General features: G+C 37.2%; 1 protein-coding gene across 2 annotated transcripts in view; it reads right to left on the minus strand.

Moving 5' to 3' along the window:
- Nucleotides 1-17,100, minus strand: part of AK5 (adenylate kinase 5) — a 90,522-nt gene that overhangs the window by 63,289 nt on the left and 10,133 nt on the right. For both annotated transcript variants that reach the window (XM_065071262.1, XM_065071261.1), the window contains exon 6: nt 5,926-6,117. In XM_065071262.1, the coding sequence (XP_064927334.1) occupies nt 5,926-6,117 (192 nt within the window). The remainder of the gene's footprint in view (nt 1-5,925; nt 6,118-17,100) is intronic.

Below are 17,100 nucleotides of genomic sequence, written 5' to 3' on the forward strand. Positions count from 1 at the left end.
TAGCACTTTTGTCTCACTAAAGCTAGTATTTTTTCTTTTTCTTGTTGTTTTTTGTTTTTTGTTTTTTTTTAAATACATACAGGCTTATTAAGATAACAAGGTTGACACTGGATCTTATATGGAATTATTATAAATAAGGCAGACTGGGTCTCATTCTGCCTCCAGTAAGAGAAACTTGCGCTGCTAGGATGATGAGCTCTGTATTGTTTTTCTGTCTAGACCAATGGATATGTTCTACAAAGAACAGCGAAGCTCTCTGGGAAGAGCTTCAATAACTGTGACTGAAAGGTTTTTGTAACCCAGTGATCTACTCTCCAATGACTATACCAACATCTATACCAGATTAGAGTCCAGATAAAGTGGAGATTTAGAGACCCTTTTCAAAATAACTAACAGCTGGGTGATGGGGATTACTGGGTGGGAATAGCGGAGACTTAAAATCCATTTGAACGAGGCAGAGTAGAGACATGAAGTTTAATTGCCTTTTCCATTCTACCCAACTTCTATCCTACCATTTTCCCACAATCAGTTTTGGTTTGATACAAATAACTAGTTTCTGAAATACAGATTATCTGAAGATAAAAATCATGCGTATTATCTTGCCTTTTTTACCACTGATAATTTTTTCCTCTGATAAAAACATAAGAGCAACAACCATAGCATGCTCAAAACTTCACTGAACGTGGCTTTACTGAATATGGCTGATGGCTACTAATAGCTTCATTTTACAAAAATAAGTAGCCATATTTTTTTCTTCTTCCTCAGTGAATTAGCAGTAAAAAAAGTACAACTCATATTTTTCACTGTGTGGGCACCATCCACTATCCTCTGAATTCTCATTCCTTTCTCTCTAGAATACACCCCGTCCCTGTGACTGAGACCAACTTAACCAAGTCAGCTGAGCAGAAAAATAAATAAATTGTAGGCAAAGAGGCTGCTTTCTGTGGGAGATTTTGTTGATGACTTAGAGTTACAGACATTACCATACAAGTGCTACAACAGTTTGTTCGTTATGGTCTACCATGCTATATTGGTGTGCTCCTTAAACTTCCCTGCAGTAGGATGAATTACGTCTGATGGGGTGCAAATGAAAAAATTTCCTAGTGAGAATAATTGTACATCATAGTAATTTATTCAAAGGTCAGTGAATGTGATTTTCTTGAGCTTTATCTGATGGTTCTTAAGGGCAAGGTAGTTCATAGCAGCAGGTCTAATAATGATGAAACATCAATATAGTGTCTAGAAATGAAAGAGTGTATAGAAGAGTGTATAGAAATAGAAGATAAACGTATTTTGAAATTAACAAAACAATAAGACAGTTTTCAGTTGAATTTTCCAGCTGATTTGAAGGAACTCTTTAATAGTGGTCTCCCTTAAGAGTAAGTTCTCGCCAGGCAAAAAAGATGTGGTAGACTAGAACTTCAGCTAACACAAAGCAGTTTTCTCCTAAAAAACAGTTTATCCAGGCTGAGGTGCCAGGAGTTGGGGGTGGGATAAGGATTAACTTTTTATCATTTGTAACTCAGAGCACATTCTTTTCAGAGCAAGCTATCTCTCAGGACAGCAATCACATTAAAAGTATTAAAGTACACTAGTTACATAATGATTATGTTTTTTTCTCTTTCTTTGCCTTTTTCATTATTATCTAACTTGAAAAAAAAAAGGGAAGGAAACTCTTATAAATCAGTGTTAGAAACTGAAATGATACCGTACTGTATCTCTAGGAGTGCTGTAGCCAAAATAATGAAGTACCTAACAGTGATTCTTATAAGGGAATGATACGAACGACCTAAGTATTTTTAATTGAACAGTGAGCACTGTCTAGAAGTTTGCATACACAGACCCTGTTATTTTGAGCTTTATCCTACTCATGACCACACCTCGGTAGCAGCCTTGGTTGATCTGGTGTGGCTCTGTACACATACCAATTGTCGTGTCAGCACCTGAGACCATATACAATAATATTCTAATATTTGCTAGATGGCAGGAAGGATACAGGAATAGATTAAACTGTGCTCAGAACTGAAGTCTTCTGCTAAACATTAGAGTATCTGCAGATCATCTAGGCATTTACGTTTTCTCCCTTTTATAATTTAATCTAACTAATATCTTCCCCCCATTACTCTGTGGCTTAGTTATTGTCTAGATAAACAAAACCAGGACAACAATATATAATATCCTAAGATTTTTTAAAAGTTACTGATAAAATAAATGCCAGCATACACATCTATTTATATACTCGTTGGCCAATATTGTGATATCTATTACTATTATCTTGGCACTTTCTGAAATCACATTGGACTTAAGTAAAGTCAGGTTTTGATTTGCTAGACCTGCTGACATTGCTAAAAAGAATTTTAAACACAGACTGTGTGTTCATGACAATATCAGATATTTACTTCTCTTTCTTAATTATAATGAAGTTTACAGATCTGTTCAATTTGAACAACAACCCAGAATTTTGGATATTCCAAGTTCATTATTCCAAAGGAGTTTTTCAGAAAGCACAGAGTTATACCTTCCCATTTCTCAGAACTACCGTAGTTGAGCCCTCACTTCTTTCCTTGAAAAGAGAAGCCAGGATCAGACTCTGAGAACATGGATACCATGCACACACTGAAAATATATGGCATACAGAGCAGCAAGCAAGTATAAGCTACATATTGTACAAAATTATCAAAGATCCAGGGGGAAAAAATACATGAAGGGCAAGAATTACACCTAATCAACCTAACCAACTAGATGTGAAATGAAGATCATGTGTTTTAATTCTATTAACCTAACTATGTTAAAAACAATAGGGAACAACTGAGCAGGAAAATCAATATTAATTGGGAATTTGGATTTTTATTTTCTTGCTCATACAGTGTCTAACAGTAGAATAATGACATCAAATGTCTGCTTATAAATAATATTTAGTTAGATATCAGTGAATTTTTCTTGCATCTTTTGGTCTGTTTATCCACGAAGAAGAAAGCGTTTAATTAGATGTTTAAAATTTGAGTTGTGGTTCTAAAATTATAACCCTCCTTACGACAAATGGTCCTGTTTATTTTCCCTGCTTAGAATTGTCATGCTGGGAAGAAGAAATGTCTGAGATTTAGAGCTTTGAACCGCAGTGACAAGGTGCAGGCAGGGATTTAAGAAAAATGTAACTCGTTTTTTTCCCTCCTGGTCATCACTGACCTTGCCTGTCCTTGCTTCCGGGATTCACTCCTCTGGGAATTAGGCTAGTGTAATTCTATTTTATGCTGTTCTAGTTCTTACACTGTTCTCATCCGCATAATATGTCAGTGCCTTCCAGGTTCAATGTTATAATCAGCAGCATAGATGTGATTTTCTTTCTTGCTTCCTCCTTCTGTAGGGAAATAGCATGAGCAAGTTCATCAAATGTATGTAGAAGTGTTACTATTACATGTACAGATACATACTAGGAAAGGCAAGTTGAAGAGACAAGGCTTCCGGCAGGAGAAGGTGGTGATGAAGACTGCAATGGTTCTGTTATCCTATGGCTTTATAAGAAAACTCTGTTTTTTCCACTGATGGAAGGCTATGAAAAATTACATGTTTGCTTTTTTTTTTTCCCAAAATCAGAAGAAAGCTCAAGTTCCTCAGTAAAGCAGACAATGGGGTCAAAGCCATCTGGAGTAAGAAAACATCTGATATCTCCATTGATGTTTGCTTAAAGAGTTAGGACAGGAAATTGTCAGAAACAGATTTCCCATTGGACAAATGAATTTCCAACAAAATTAACATATGAAAATAAATTACGTTGTCAGAAGACTGTCAAAACTATAGATAATGCTGATCTATAAATTTGGCACTAAGAAAAGGAACAAATAGTGACAAAGTAACTGCTTTTATAAACACTATTTTAAAATGTACAACTTGCTCTAGCAGTATGCAGGTTTCTATGTGGACTGAGCACACACTTCCTCTGTTTCAAAGTCATGTGGTTTTTGTAGAAATTTTCAGTTGCTTGTGTGCTTAATCTCTTTTTATCACTCCTTTCCCAGCTACTCCTTTTTCTCATTTATCCCCCACTAACTTAGTTGCCCTAGGCAACTGCAAAATGTATTTTCCATATGCAATGAAATTCTATGGAAATGAGGTCTGCCATATATATTATTATCTACAGAACGGGATCCTTTAATCCACTGGCTGTGAAATTACTCACACATCTAACTCAGGGCTCGGCTTTACTAACGCATCCTGGTTTTGTAACAAGGGAAACGCAACTGCACTGCAGGACCTCTAATGACAAGTGAACAACAGAATCTCCCTTCCAAAGTCCAATTCTCTTCTCTTCTACAACAGTGTAAATCTAAAGTAATTTCTATATTTCTGTGAAATGATATCAACACACTTTGAGTAGATATCTTATTGTTTCCGTGTCATGTTACCATTTCCATACCCATCACAAAAATCTGCTTGCTTCAAAAAGAAAAGACATATCTAAGGTGAACATTGCAGTTTAAATTATCTTTAGTACTCTCAAGAAACTAAAAAGTAGAAGACAAAACCGCAATAGGAAAAACATCCTCTGTTTTGCAGGTCTCATCACAGAAAAGGAATTCTATCCAGAATCCTCACATGCATTATTTACAAAGCCACATTTTCCCCAAAGAGCTAAGTATGCTTTCTATAGGAGAAGCGCTTGTAAAGGCTATAGAAATGTCACAAACACACACTTCCTCAATAATGAAAACCAACTTCCAAGAATTCCAGTCCTCTCATACTTCCAAACAGAGTTAATCAAAATCCTCAAACAGAAAACACTCTCTGGGGAGACTAACGTAATAATTTCCTTGGATTTTCATTTTGAAATTCAGAAAGACGTTGAGATGTATTATTAAGGCTACCAACATCATTAGGCGACTTTGCAGTTAAGGATGCCTGTTCTGTTTCTTTTGATAGCCTAAATAACCTAGGGAATTCAGATACTTGCCATGAGGAGAACATAGCCATGTGAACTACCTAGGTTATCTAGTCTATCAAAAGAAACAAAACAGGCCATCTGTGCTCTCGTGGTACCACATGTGGTACCAAGTTCTCTGCACTATTACAACCAGACAGAATCTGTAATTTAGAACACGTCAATGGTTCAACCCTTGTCAACTGCTCATTGAATTCATCATCATTAAGCACTTAAATAATTCAGCAGTCCTCGCTAGCCCTACTTCTATAAAGTGCTTCTGGCTTTATTTATTAATGCAGTTTTTGGTATGTTCTGTGTTTAGAGGGATTTTCTCTTGTCCCAAGTGTTGCAGAAGTCAGTATTCTTACTGATATCTGAGTGGTCTATTTACATTGCAATTTTCTTGTTGTCAAAATTTTTATCTGAAATGCTAAACCTTGTAGGAGACCACACAATAAGGCATATTTAACCCATTATAAGATAATCTAGGGATCTTTTTATTTACTGGAGTCAGTTAGCAGCCAAATATATTTATTCCTTGAAGAGCCTTCATTGATCTAATCCAGCTCAAGACATGTTTTCTGTTACAATGGTATTTTTTTTCTGCTTTCTTCCCCTCTCAAGACAACCATCCAAAAAGTACGTGACTATTTGCGAGGGATGAAATTGCTGGCACTGGAATGCAACCAGTGTTTCAAAGCAAGCTCTTCTTTCATGCAATAATTTTTGAGCAAAGGGTTTGCAACTAGTTGGCGAAGCAATTTCCGCCTGCAGCAAAGAACTGACATTGTGTTTGCCATGTCACCTACATGCACATGAATTTTGCTCTGTGTTAGTCCATTTTTACAGAAAATACTCTCAGCAAACCGGAAGTTTGATTTCAGTAACCATGGTGCATACCTAAACCACAATTTGACCCGTCTAACCCATCTTAAAGCAAAAGGTGTAAGAAGCCAAGTTTAACCACAGCAACAATTAAGTTTTCAGAGCTATACTAAAGGACTTACTGTGATGATTAGCCCTTTTTCCTGGAAATATTTAACCAACGGGACGGCATTCTGCTTGAAATTCATTAGTCGTCTTTGAGTGGCTTTCAGGTTATCATCAGGTCTCCCTTGCTGTTCAGCACGCTTCAGTAGCCTTTCTTTCAGCCTTTGGCTGGAACATGCCAGAAACACCACCAAATCTGGGGTACAGATCTGTGGAAAGAGCAAGTCAAGAAGTCTGTTAAGTTGAGTATCCAGCACTACAGGACTCAGCAATTCCATTATTAGGTGAGGGTCAGATACTCTACATTTGCCTAGGTTGGAACTTGATTAAGTCATGCATTTTCTGTTTTATTTTTAAGGTAAATTCATAGACTTAAGGAGAGGCCTGTTTGTCTTACGTGAAGGTTAGTCAATCTGTTCTACCTGAAATGTTAAGGAAAAAGCTTAATGAAAAAATTCCATCTCACCCCAGAAAACTTCTCTAGGCTAGTTTTAACCTAGCTTAGTTTTGCCTTTTAAAACATATTAGAATTCTCTGCAAGAAGCATTTCAGATAAAAACAACCTCTATTTTACTGTGCACTTTTTTATCCGATTAGAGATCAGAAAGGATTTGTTCTCACATACAAGAACAAGGTTATTTCTGCTATCTTTACTTACCTGAGCATAAAAAGTTTATACTTTAACTAATATTAGTAAAAAAATTAGCTTACTATTCTAGAAATGACATAATCTAGTTACATTAGAAATGATGGTGGATGCTCAAGAATGCTAAACAGACATTTTTGTCATGATGATTCCTATCTACAGAACAATTTTGTCTTTGTGCAGCTTGGTACTATGTAAATTTGATAATCAAATTTGAGCTACAGAAAAGTATCACCAAAACATCTACTGTGTTCTAACTACTAAAGAAGGAACTGATTTATATCTTCATGTTCATTATACAGTTGCTATTAATATATTGCTATTGAGGCCCAGAACAAACAGTTATGTTTCTGAATACTCTCTATATCCAGGTGATTCTACCCAAGGATGTTAAATTGCCTAAAGACAGACATATACTAGAGCAGGGGTGTCAAAGTCATTTTCACCAGGGGCCACATCAGCCTTGCGGTTGCCTTCAAAGGACTGAATGTAATTTATCTGTACATTATATAAATATATAATATATAAAAATATATCTTTATCTGTACATTATATAAATGTGTGTATATATATGTAAATGTACATAAATGTACATTTTATGTATATAAATATATATATATGATGCAGCCTCCAGTGAAAATGAGTTTGACACCCCTGTACTAGACTGTATAGTCAAAACTTCCCAGGTAGACAGTCTAGAAAATTAATAACCAAGTTTGGGTTTTTTTTAAATCCCATCTAGCTGGGTTTCTGTCATGTGAGGGAATACAACCTGAAGTACAATCTGTCCTTCTCTCCTGGCAGTCTGAGAAACAACTTCTCAGTGAGGGTGGCAGAGCCTGGGCCAGGCTGCCCAGGGAGGCTCTGGAGTCTCCTTCTGTGCAGACATTCCAACCCGCCTGGACACCTTCCTGTGTAACCTCATCTGGGTGTTCCTGCTCCATGGGGGGATTGCACTGCATGAGCTTTCCAGGGCCCTTCCAACCCCTGACATTCTGCGATTCTGTGAAAAAGGTTCTTCTGAAGTCCAAAGAAACAAATATAACTTTTCAAAACTGGGGTGATGGTCATCTGCTTTTACAAAGAAGGTCACTGACAGAGTAGGATATGGTGTGGAGGAAGGAGAAAGTGGCTAAAACACAAGAACAAACCAAACCCCAAAACCCCAAATTCTGGTAATTTTTAATGAGTATCTATTAGATTTTGAAACAATTAACCTTTTCATCTTTTTTTTTTTAATTAATTTTTTTAATACCTGCTGGTGGGAGAGAAGCTCTCTCCTGACTCTAACACGTGTACCTCCATGTCCACAAAAACCAAGTAGTTTTCCCCTCTTCTCAGATTATTTAAAATACATAATTGCAAGAAATTGTGTCTGTCCTTTCATGGGATGAATTAACTATGACAGTTAACTTTACTACCATATAATAGCTTTAAGGCACATAATTATTCATGCGAAATACTATGAAAGTTTCTGTGCTAGACTTCCATGCAATATGGACACTACTAAATTAGCTCTGTTAAATTAAGGTTGCTTCATTAGTAGTAAGAGCATAATGAGGAAGCGGAAGTTGGGAATTTAAAGAGCATACAGTAATAAAGAAATCCAAATTATGACACACATTCTGAAAAAAAATGCTGCCGGTTTCAAAGTGTTTTAGGTCATGAAACGCTATCTGACGAATGACAATGGCTGATGCACATTGCAGCAGACTGAGCACAGGGAGATCTCGCGTCCCGGTGTGGAAATCTGGCTGACTGGAGCTTCCTAACATACATTACACAGGGATTCAGAAATTATAACTGTAAAACAGGGACCTAGTAAAGTGAAGGACAAAAGGAGTTTATACAAGTGAGTACTTTTATTTAGTATTTCAATTTGTGTGGATCCTAGTGGTAGTGAAGAAAGATGGTAAGAAATCTTTAGATGCTCCAAGCCATAGCTGGCCTTCTCCTCACTCCCAAACATCTTCAGGTTTAGCATCTACCACGTACTCAGATCTGTGAAATCATACCAGACCTCCTCAAGTGCAGCACCTAAGCTTTTGCATATCGCATAACTTCACATCAAACCTTACAAAGAGGACTTATAATAAATGGATCTCTCGTGAAATTATTAGCCCTAAAGGAAAAAGAGGAAGGAGACGATAGGAAGGTCTCCTGTTTCACACAAACATGACAGTGCAGCTTTCCACAGGCCATCTCAGTTCTTTATGAAACTGTGGCTGCATAATTGCAGCCACACGACAAGGGAGGGATGTGAAAGCCACCGTGACGGCATCAGGTGCGCAGGTTCTCTTCTGCTTGGTTCCCACAAACTGCACTGGCTCCAGAGCTCAGTCCCTTTTTAAGAAAATGGGAAAGCATGCCCACTTTTTTTTTTCTTCTAGTTGTAAAGTGAGGATAATAACAAGGTACAACATTGTAATTACTGCAGAAAATTAACTAATTAGGTTTTAATTATTTCCTCTTGCTTTTTAAAATGGCAAGTTCCCTACAGGAGCTGAGTAGTGGTGGTGTTCTTATTTTTTGATTAGTAACAGCAACAATACAAAAGACAGTATCAGAATCCCAGGAACTAAAACCATTTTTTTTCTGACACTTTAGCATTTCTAATTTGAAATAGATTTCACTCACAGAAATAAAATATCAATGAAAACAATAGTTTGAAATTCTCAGTTCAAGAAGCCTATTTTCAAATTAAGCATTGTCTGAAATGTTTTTTGAATTGGAAAAAAAAAAGTAATTCAAGCATATTTGAAGTACGAATACAAAGCAGATTCTGATTGTGTGATGCCTCAATGAATTAATCTTGTACCTATAGAATATGCATCTTTGTAATCAGAAAGTAGCTGAAAAACATTTAATAAACACAAGCCTCTGCTTGGTTTTAGATGCACAAAAGGGTAACATCTCTTCTATATCCACAGGTATACAGACCTAATAGCATGTAATATACTCTTACATGCATTTAAAACCTTGGTAAAACCTTTGTAAACCCTTGGTAAACCCTCAAAATGCTATTCATATTTCATTCCTGTTCATGAACCACTCTCCTTCCACTTACCTCAACTGCACCTGATGCAAGATGCGCTTATAAATACTTTAAGTTGGCGTGTAACAGGCTAGTGTGAACATGGGCACCTGGGATTACCTCTGGAAATGTATCTAGTTCTTCTACACAAATAGGAGTACAAATTGGTTTTTTCCTAACAAAATAAAAGGTGTTTTTATGACTCATTTGAAAACTAAACCATTTTTTTAACTCAGAACTAAAGGTCATTGAGTTTTATGACTAGAGAATAAGTTTTATTCTGAGACTTGGTTTGTAGAAAAGGTGTACAGAGCCAGCAGAGACAAAAGAACTGTATTCCTTCATGCTGATTTCCCATAACACATTCATCTTGTGCTGAAAGCAGAGGGTCTTATTCATGTCCAGAAATGCATGAGGAAGGTATATGGGGCTCAGGGAAGTGAATTTGACTGCTTGCCTACTGGAACATGGCAGAAAGGAGAATCTCTGCCTATGGGAATAGACACGTCTCTGGTTATTCACAACCTTTTGAATTTTAAATGAGACAGAGAGTATGGCATTGACTCAGAATAAAACTCGTGGGTACATCCTCTCATTTTTTAGAATAGTATTTACTAGTAAGAAAATCCTACTCTGAGTCTGAATCTCCTTCCTAAACTGGAACATAGAGTAAATTGAGAGTAAGTCCATGCAAGTTGGTGGTGTTATTGACGTAAAGCAGCATAACTGGAAAGATGCTCTCTTCTCTCTGGGGATATTATCTACATCTCCTCTTGTTAGTGAGAGCAGTGTGGTTGTTTGCTAGAAATTAGACAATTACGCTCTCTCTCGTTATTCCTCATTAGGCAAAAAACAAAAATGCTCTGTTTCTTAATTCCTGGTATGTTCTACTAGATACTCCTGAGAAAACTTAACTGACAGCTCATGAACAGTTGTCATTAATTTAACAGTGCATTTTATTCTAATTGGTAAAGGTTACTAGCAAGCTAGTTTATGTCCATTGTATGGGTGCTCTCCCTTGTAATTACTGATTTGCTTTTTACAGTTCCATCTCCGCTGGGTTACTAGGCTCTTTGCACAGTTTTTGTTTTTCTTGCTTTAGAAAAGCAAAATCATGGAATATGTTGTCAAAGAATGAATCCTGTTAATGGATTTTTTTTCTAGTAATTGCTTTTGAACTGTATTCACACTGCTCAAGAAATAAACTTTCGGCAAATTGCCCAGATTACATACTTCAGGCCCCTAATAATTGATAGAGAGAGGCAGGTGTCTTTAGGGAGATTCACCTGTGCAGGGCAGTGAATCGACATGAATCCCTAGCTGTAAACACTGATGCTACTGCTACAAAGAGAGGTCCAAGCAGACTTCTATTTCAGAACTGCTCAGCAGGCACCTCCATTCACCCTGAATTCAGAATATAAGGTCCTCTCCTGAGGGTTAAGGACCTGCACTGGACGAGCTCTCCTTTGGCTGGTTTGGCCAGCAGGGAAGAGCCCTTGTCCAGAAAAACAGCAAACCTGAGGTCTAGGGTCTCTAACCCAGCAGAGAATGGAACCACTGCTCACCTTTCCCAGGAGAATGCTTCACCTTTCAGGTGAGAAGATAAAGACCATTCCATAGGCTCCCTGCTCAGACTTGGCTTTAAGTAGGCTATGTAAAACTCACAGGGCCAAAGAGAACAAATGAGAGGAACCACAGCAATGAAGACTGTTGATGCTCTAGCCCTCCCACTCCTCACAGAGATGACTGGGTACATATATCCAGTCGGGGACTGTACCTAAGGCTCATCAGCCTGGAACAACGACGTGGAGATTTGGGACAAGGAAGATAGAAGTTGAGGAGGCAATGAATACAACACAGAGACCATGATGCAGAAAAGATATCTTTATCGGTCACAAACACATGTGTCAAACTGTGAGAGGACTGCAGGCACCATTTCTGCTTGGGGGTTTGAATACTGGGCTTGGAGGACAAGGGCTGCTGTCCTTAGCCTGTGAAGCTCCAAGAGGACAAGTCAGTTTTTCCCAGGATCTTGTACTGTGCCATCTACATAATTTGTTCTGCTTTAGCACAATTAGTTCTCATAATAATTTTCATAAAGGATATATGTGGGAGTTAAAAAGTTAGCTCGGGTCACAGCCAAGATGAGCTAGTTATTCTTTGAAGGTGTAGTGCATCTGCGAATATTTTTAAGGACACTTTCAACAAGGAATTGGATAAAATTTACTGCCTCTGTTTATTATTTCAATTAAGATTTTACTTCTTCAAATATAGTCTTGTCACCTAGGCCATATAATGTAAAAATATTTCAAGATAATTTCTACAAAAAAAGTCTCTTTTGTCAAGGAATTAAATTATACTCATTAATGAACATTCATTAATTCTAATACTTGTTCAACATTTCACTTCACTATTAATAAAACTTACAATCAATATATTTTAAGCAAACTTCATCTGTACTCTATTGAAATAGGGTTAATGTCCGTGAAGGAATTACTGAAATATGAATGGAAGTTGTGCATGAATGACTGAAAGTGGGAAGAAAAACAAACAAAACCAAACAAACAACAACAAAACCAACAACAACCCAAAAACCCCAAACCAAACAAAACCAAGCCAAAACAGTAATTGAAATTAACTGGAAAGTACTGAAGTGATATTTTTTTCTCTGGGAAGGGTAAAAGCTTATTGGTATGTGAGAGATTACACAGAAAGTCAATCTGCAGTTTCTTCTGTGCAAGTCATTTGAGTTGAATACACCAGTCAGAGATATTTCATCACAGTGTTCCTGGAGAGGAAGATGCTTGAGCATCCTGGTGCTGTAGGTGACCTGCTGAATTTCAAGCTGACAGGTTAATGGTAAATAAACCATTTTTTCCTTGGCGTTTTTGAATGTGTGCTTGGAATCTAACCACCTTTCTAATATTAGCACTCAGCAGAGATCGCGGATAGTAATTTGTGGTTTAGGATAGCTATATGCCTCAGCTCAAACTAAAAGGCTAAATAAATCGGTGTTGAATCTGTGGTACTATGCAGAAGGATTTCAAAATTATCAAAATCCAGAAATTACCATACATCTAAAACAAATATATAAACTGGAAGTTCTATTTGCTTTAAAGACATTAAAATTAATGTTTTCATTTTTTCTCCGCAACCATTACTGCTTGAAACTTTGTTTTAGAGTAAGAGCTGAGATTCTCACAGTCATATGACTTCAGGGCTTTATTAGAAGCATCCCCATCAAAAACTTTGGCAGTATTAACTCCCCTTTCCAGAATTAAGAAATGGAAGAGCCAGGACTTGGCAGCAATCCAAGACTTCCAATGAGAGAAGTTACATGTCATGTATCCATAAAGAGAAAAACAGAGGCCTTATTTCAAATCAGATAAGAAATTCAGAGAAAAGGAGAGAAACTCAGAGCAAACTGCGGTGCCAGGGCTATGGGTTCACGCAGGCTGCAATGAGTCTGCAGTGAGTAGCTGACCATTAAGAAATGAAGCTGGTGTAAGTGACCAGAATGGCAGAGTTGCTGCTGGTTGGCAAGCACTGTGGAAAATCTGATAACGTCACTGATGCCATCTTAAAGACTTCTTTCCTGCTCAAAAACATATAGATGATAGGAACAGTGATATTAACAAAACTCAATAAAAGAGAGGGGGGAAAAAAGCTTTCATTCAAATGTAAAATTCCTCAGATGTGTAAAGTGCTTTTTAATCCACTTATTCCAGATTGACATTATTGCTTGGAAGCAGTGTTTGTTACTTCTGGTTTCTAGATCTGAACAGAAAGAGAAATACCGTGAGTTCTGCAAATGATACATTGCTTTATCTTAGGCAGTTTAGTCATTGAGATGCAATGTGTTTTATTACAGTTCTGCCTAGCAACACGTTGAGAAATTACTGTCCACACAAGAGTCTGGCAACATAAGGAAAAAATCATCATCTTTCAGCTATACCTATGTTTGGGAATGTTAGCATAAGTTGGTTTGCTTTGACTCCTTTACTAAAAATAACATTTTTTTCCCAGAGAAAAGTTCAGCTTCTGGATTAGTCAAAGGGATAAAAATGTGCTGGTAGTACCAAGAGCAATTGCAAGCAAAGTTCAACAAGAATTCGTTATCATCGTGTCTTTCTATACTAGAACATTATGCAGGACAGGTACTGTAACTAGAGTTCAGACATATATGTCCACATGATTTTTTCACAAAACAAGGAGATTATGAAACCTCAAATAGTGTCAAGTCTCAGTTACAGCTAGGTGAGCCATAAAGCTGAAGAGATTATTTTAGCATAAATCATTTGTTACATTAAAGATGTCTGCAAACACAGCACAGTTAGATTTTATACACGCTTGGAAGACAAACAAGGAACCTTAGCTGACCTGCTCCTTTTCCTCTACTAATGTCGTGAACCATGTCCAATATAAATTAGTTTATCTTTCCAATAACTCAGCACAGCTCTTACTGGTGAAAGCCCTGTAATAATATATACAAAAAGGTTCAGTAGACAGAGTTCATGGAACTATAGAGTTAGCGTTTGTGAGCAAGACAGATTTTATGCCTTTGTGCCTTGCCTTTCAGTTGTTCATCATCCGCTGTCCACAACACGCACCAAGGGAGAAAGGGGAGATGACGTGATTTAGACCAAACCTGTCCAGGCTCTCTCCTGGTCCACCTTTCACTGACCACAGTGGCCAGCTCACGTCTACTCCACATTTTGACTTCCTAGCCCTTTATGTGACATTGGGTCCAGGTATTTTCTTGACCCCTCTGCATCATGCCTCACAAAGAGGAACAACAGATGGGTAACAAAACAATATGGGCTTCTTACGATTAATAAAGACCTGACATACTTTCTTGACCTACAATGATGTCAGGTTTTTGTAGCCTCTTTTGACTATAGACTTTTTGTTTTCCTCACATTTGTTCAGTCTCTGTTGCAGCCTTACCTGCTCACTCAATACCTTGTATTACTCATCCCTCTTTCCATTCAGTTTAATAACTTGTCCTTCACATTCTCCCCCCACAATTGATTTTTTGTATTATCACATATATTCTTAAGAGTTTGTTTCTGTCTGTGTAAAATGGCAAGGGAGAAAGGCTATACAGTGGAAAACGCTACTTTTAAAATAAAGGCTGCTTTGTTTATTTCAAGCTTCCATGGGATTACAGATGAATACCCATCCCAACACACTCAAATGACACAGGATAAATAAACAGTCACCCTTATCCCTGCTGCTCATTCCTCCTGCTGGCACCTACTCTATATCCTAGATGGCTGAAAGAAATGAGAAAGCCAGCATATCCTATTTACCCTAACACAAACTAACCATAATTATTTTAATTTACATAATAAAACCCCAAACTGTTCTAGCTGCTCTATGAAACAAACATTATAATAATATAAAGTCACTGTTTCAACGCATACAACTGAATTTTAGAACCCTCGTAATCAAAACATTTAACAGTTGTGAAGGGATCATAAATGAGGGAAAACAGTTAAATAAATAGTAACTTCCACTTCATGCATCTTTTGGCAGTTCCCTTAAATCAGGGGTGTCAAACTCATTTTCACCAGGGGCCACATCAGCCTCGCAGTTGCTGTAACTACTCCTACATTTATGCAGTCCTAAAATTACATTTGGTCCTTTGAAGGCAACCGTGTATTGGTCTTAAAGGGACCATCTGTAAGTATTCACCCATGACAAAATTAACTATAACAGTAGGAATTATTTCTTATTCAGAACTTTTTATCAATAGATCTCAGTGTTCTACAGGGGATGTCTTCATAAGAATAAGTCATACGTATGACAGGATCATGTGATTTGACTATTTGCATTTTGTGGGATTTCACCATTTTCTTCAGCAGGATGTTCCATTGCTTAGTAGATCTCCTAATTATAAAGTGTCTCGCTATCTAATCAAAACTTTATTTGCTGAATTTCCAACTAATTATTTCACATCTTGTCACTTTTGGCTCATGAGAACAATTCTGTTCTGTTCTACACACTGCTAGCAAGAAAGCTATAATATTTCTAAGTTGTGGAAAACAGCCACAGCATCTTTAATTGAAGACCTACACAAATTATCACAACAATTAATTACTGAACTCTCCAGAACTCCATTGCGCTTCCCCAATGGGAATCCCTCAACAGGGGTCTCTGAGTGCCTTAAAAACATTAGCACATTTAAGGTAAATAACCTGACATGCCACAGATCACTGTCAGCCTCACCCTGCGAAGGAAGACGGGGGCTGATAGTCCCCCTTCCTTACCACAAGACCTTCCTACTGATGTGTGTAGCATTATGGCTTACTAAACAGAGAATTTTAAAGAAACAACAAGCATGTTTTATTAATTTAAAATATAAAGCCAAGATAAAACAATGAACGTATCCCACTGGATTAAACAGAAGTTGTATGTTGAAATATGTACATCCTTTGTGCATTTATTTCCATGGCTTTCAATAGGCTCATGTAAGTGTCAGCCGCAATGAAAGGTGAAAAAGGAGGAACCCAAACAGACCACATTTTCTTTCTTGTGCTCCTATAAAATTTCTATGATTCCTTCTTTTCTTTCCCATATTTATTTTAGAATAGAGAAGACTGAAAGGTAGTCCTACATGAAGTGCTCTGGGATTTTTTGAGAGACTCAGATAGTCATCTATCTTTCCGGCAGAATCAGGCCTTAAGAAGCATGATTTACTAATCCCATTAGACTCAAAAGAAAGGAACTCTCTGAGAATATAGTCAGGTCTACAATGACTAAATTGATCCCTTCTTTTCCCCCAAAAAATAAACAGAGACCAATCTATAGCATCTTTGAAGCAAGAGCACATAGTAAAAGGAGTCAAAGTTATAATTTCCATAATTTGTCATTCTCTCTTCCATGTAGTTTTCTATAGACAACGAGAGCTAACCAGGGTGGCAGAGGGGAAAATTCTAAGTTCAATAAGGAAATACTACAAAAGCATATTAGACTGGTGCAAAGGGAGGGTTCAAACACATATGAAACGTGGTGTCCATCTTCCTCCCTTTCTACAGCATGGTATTGCCTGAGCTTTTTCTATTACCTCCTGACTCCAGGTTCTACTGGTATTACTAATGGACCCTATGACAGGAGCTCAAGCGTTGTTTAACTGGTTGTTTTAACTGGTTTCCCTTTGTAGAAGGAGAATCTGACCCTGGGATAACTCGAAGCACTTAATTTAACTCTTGTCAGTTTTTCCGGTTTCACATCCCCCATTCTTTCATTGAACACAACATCGGCACAAAATTATAGCACCAGAAAAGCATTTAAGTCACACTATCACACAATACACTGGACAAAAAAAGTGAGGCAAGTAAGTGACAATTAAGAATAAACTTCTGCGGTTTCATTTTTAAAAATCTTCTCTTTTTTAATAACGAGATATAGCTGGCAGTCACTGACTATTTTCTGTAATAACTATTTTGTCTGTTTCCTTTAATTTCCTCAATTCAGTCTTCTAAATTTTGCCCAGAATAATACTTTATA

Source organism: Columba livia, chromosome 8, assembly GCF_036013475.1.
Source record: "Columba livia isolate bColLiv1 breed racing homer chromosome 8, bColLiv1.pat.W.v2, whole genome shotgun sequence".
NCBI classification, from domain to species: Eukaryota; Metazoa; Chordata; class Aves; order Columbiformes; family Columbidae; genus Columba; species Columba livia.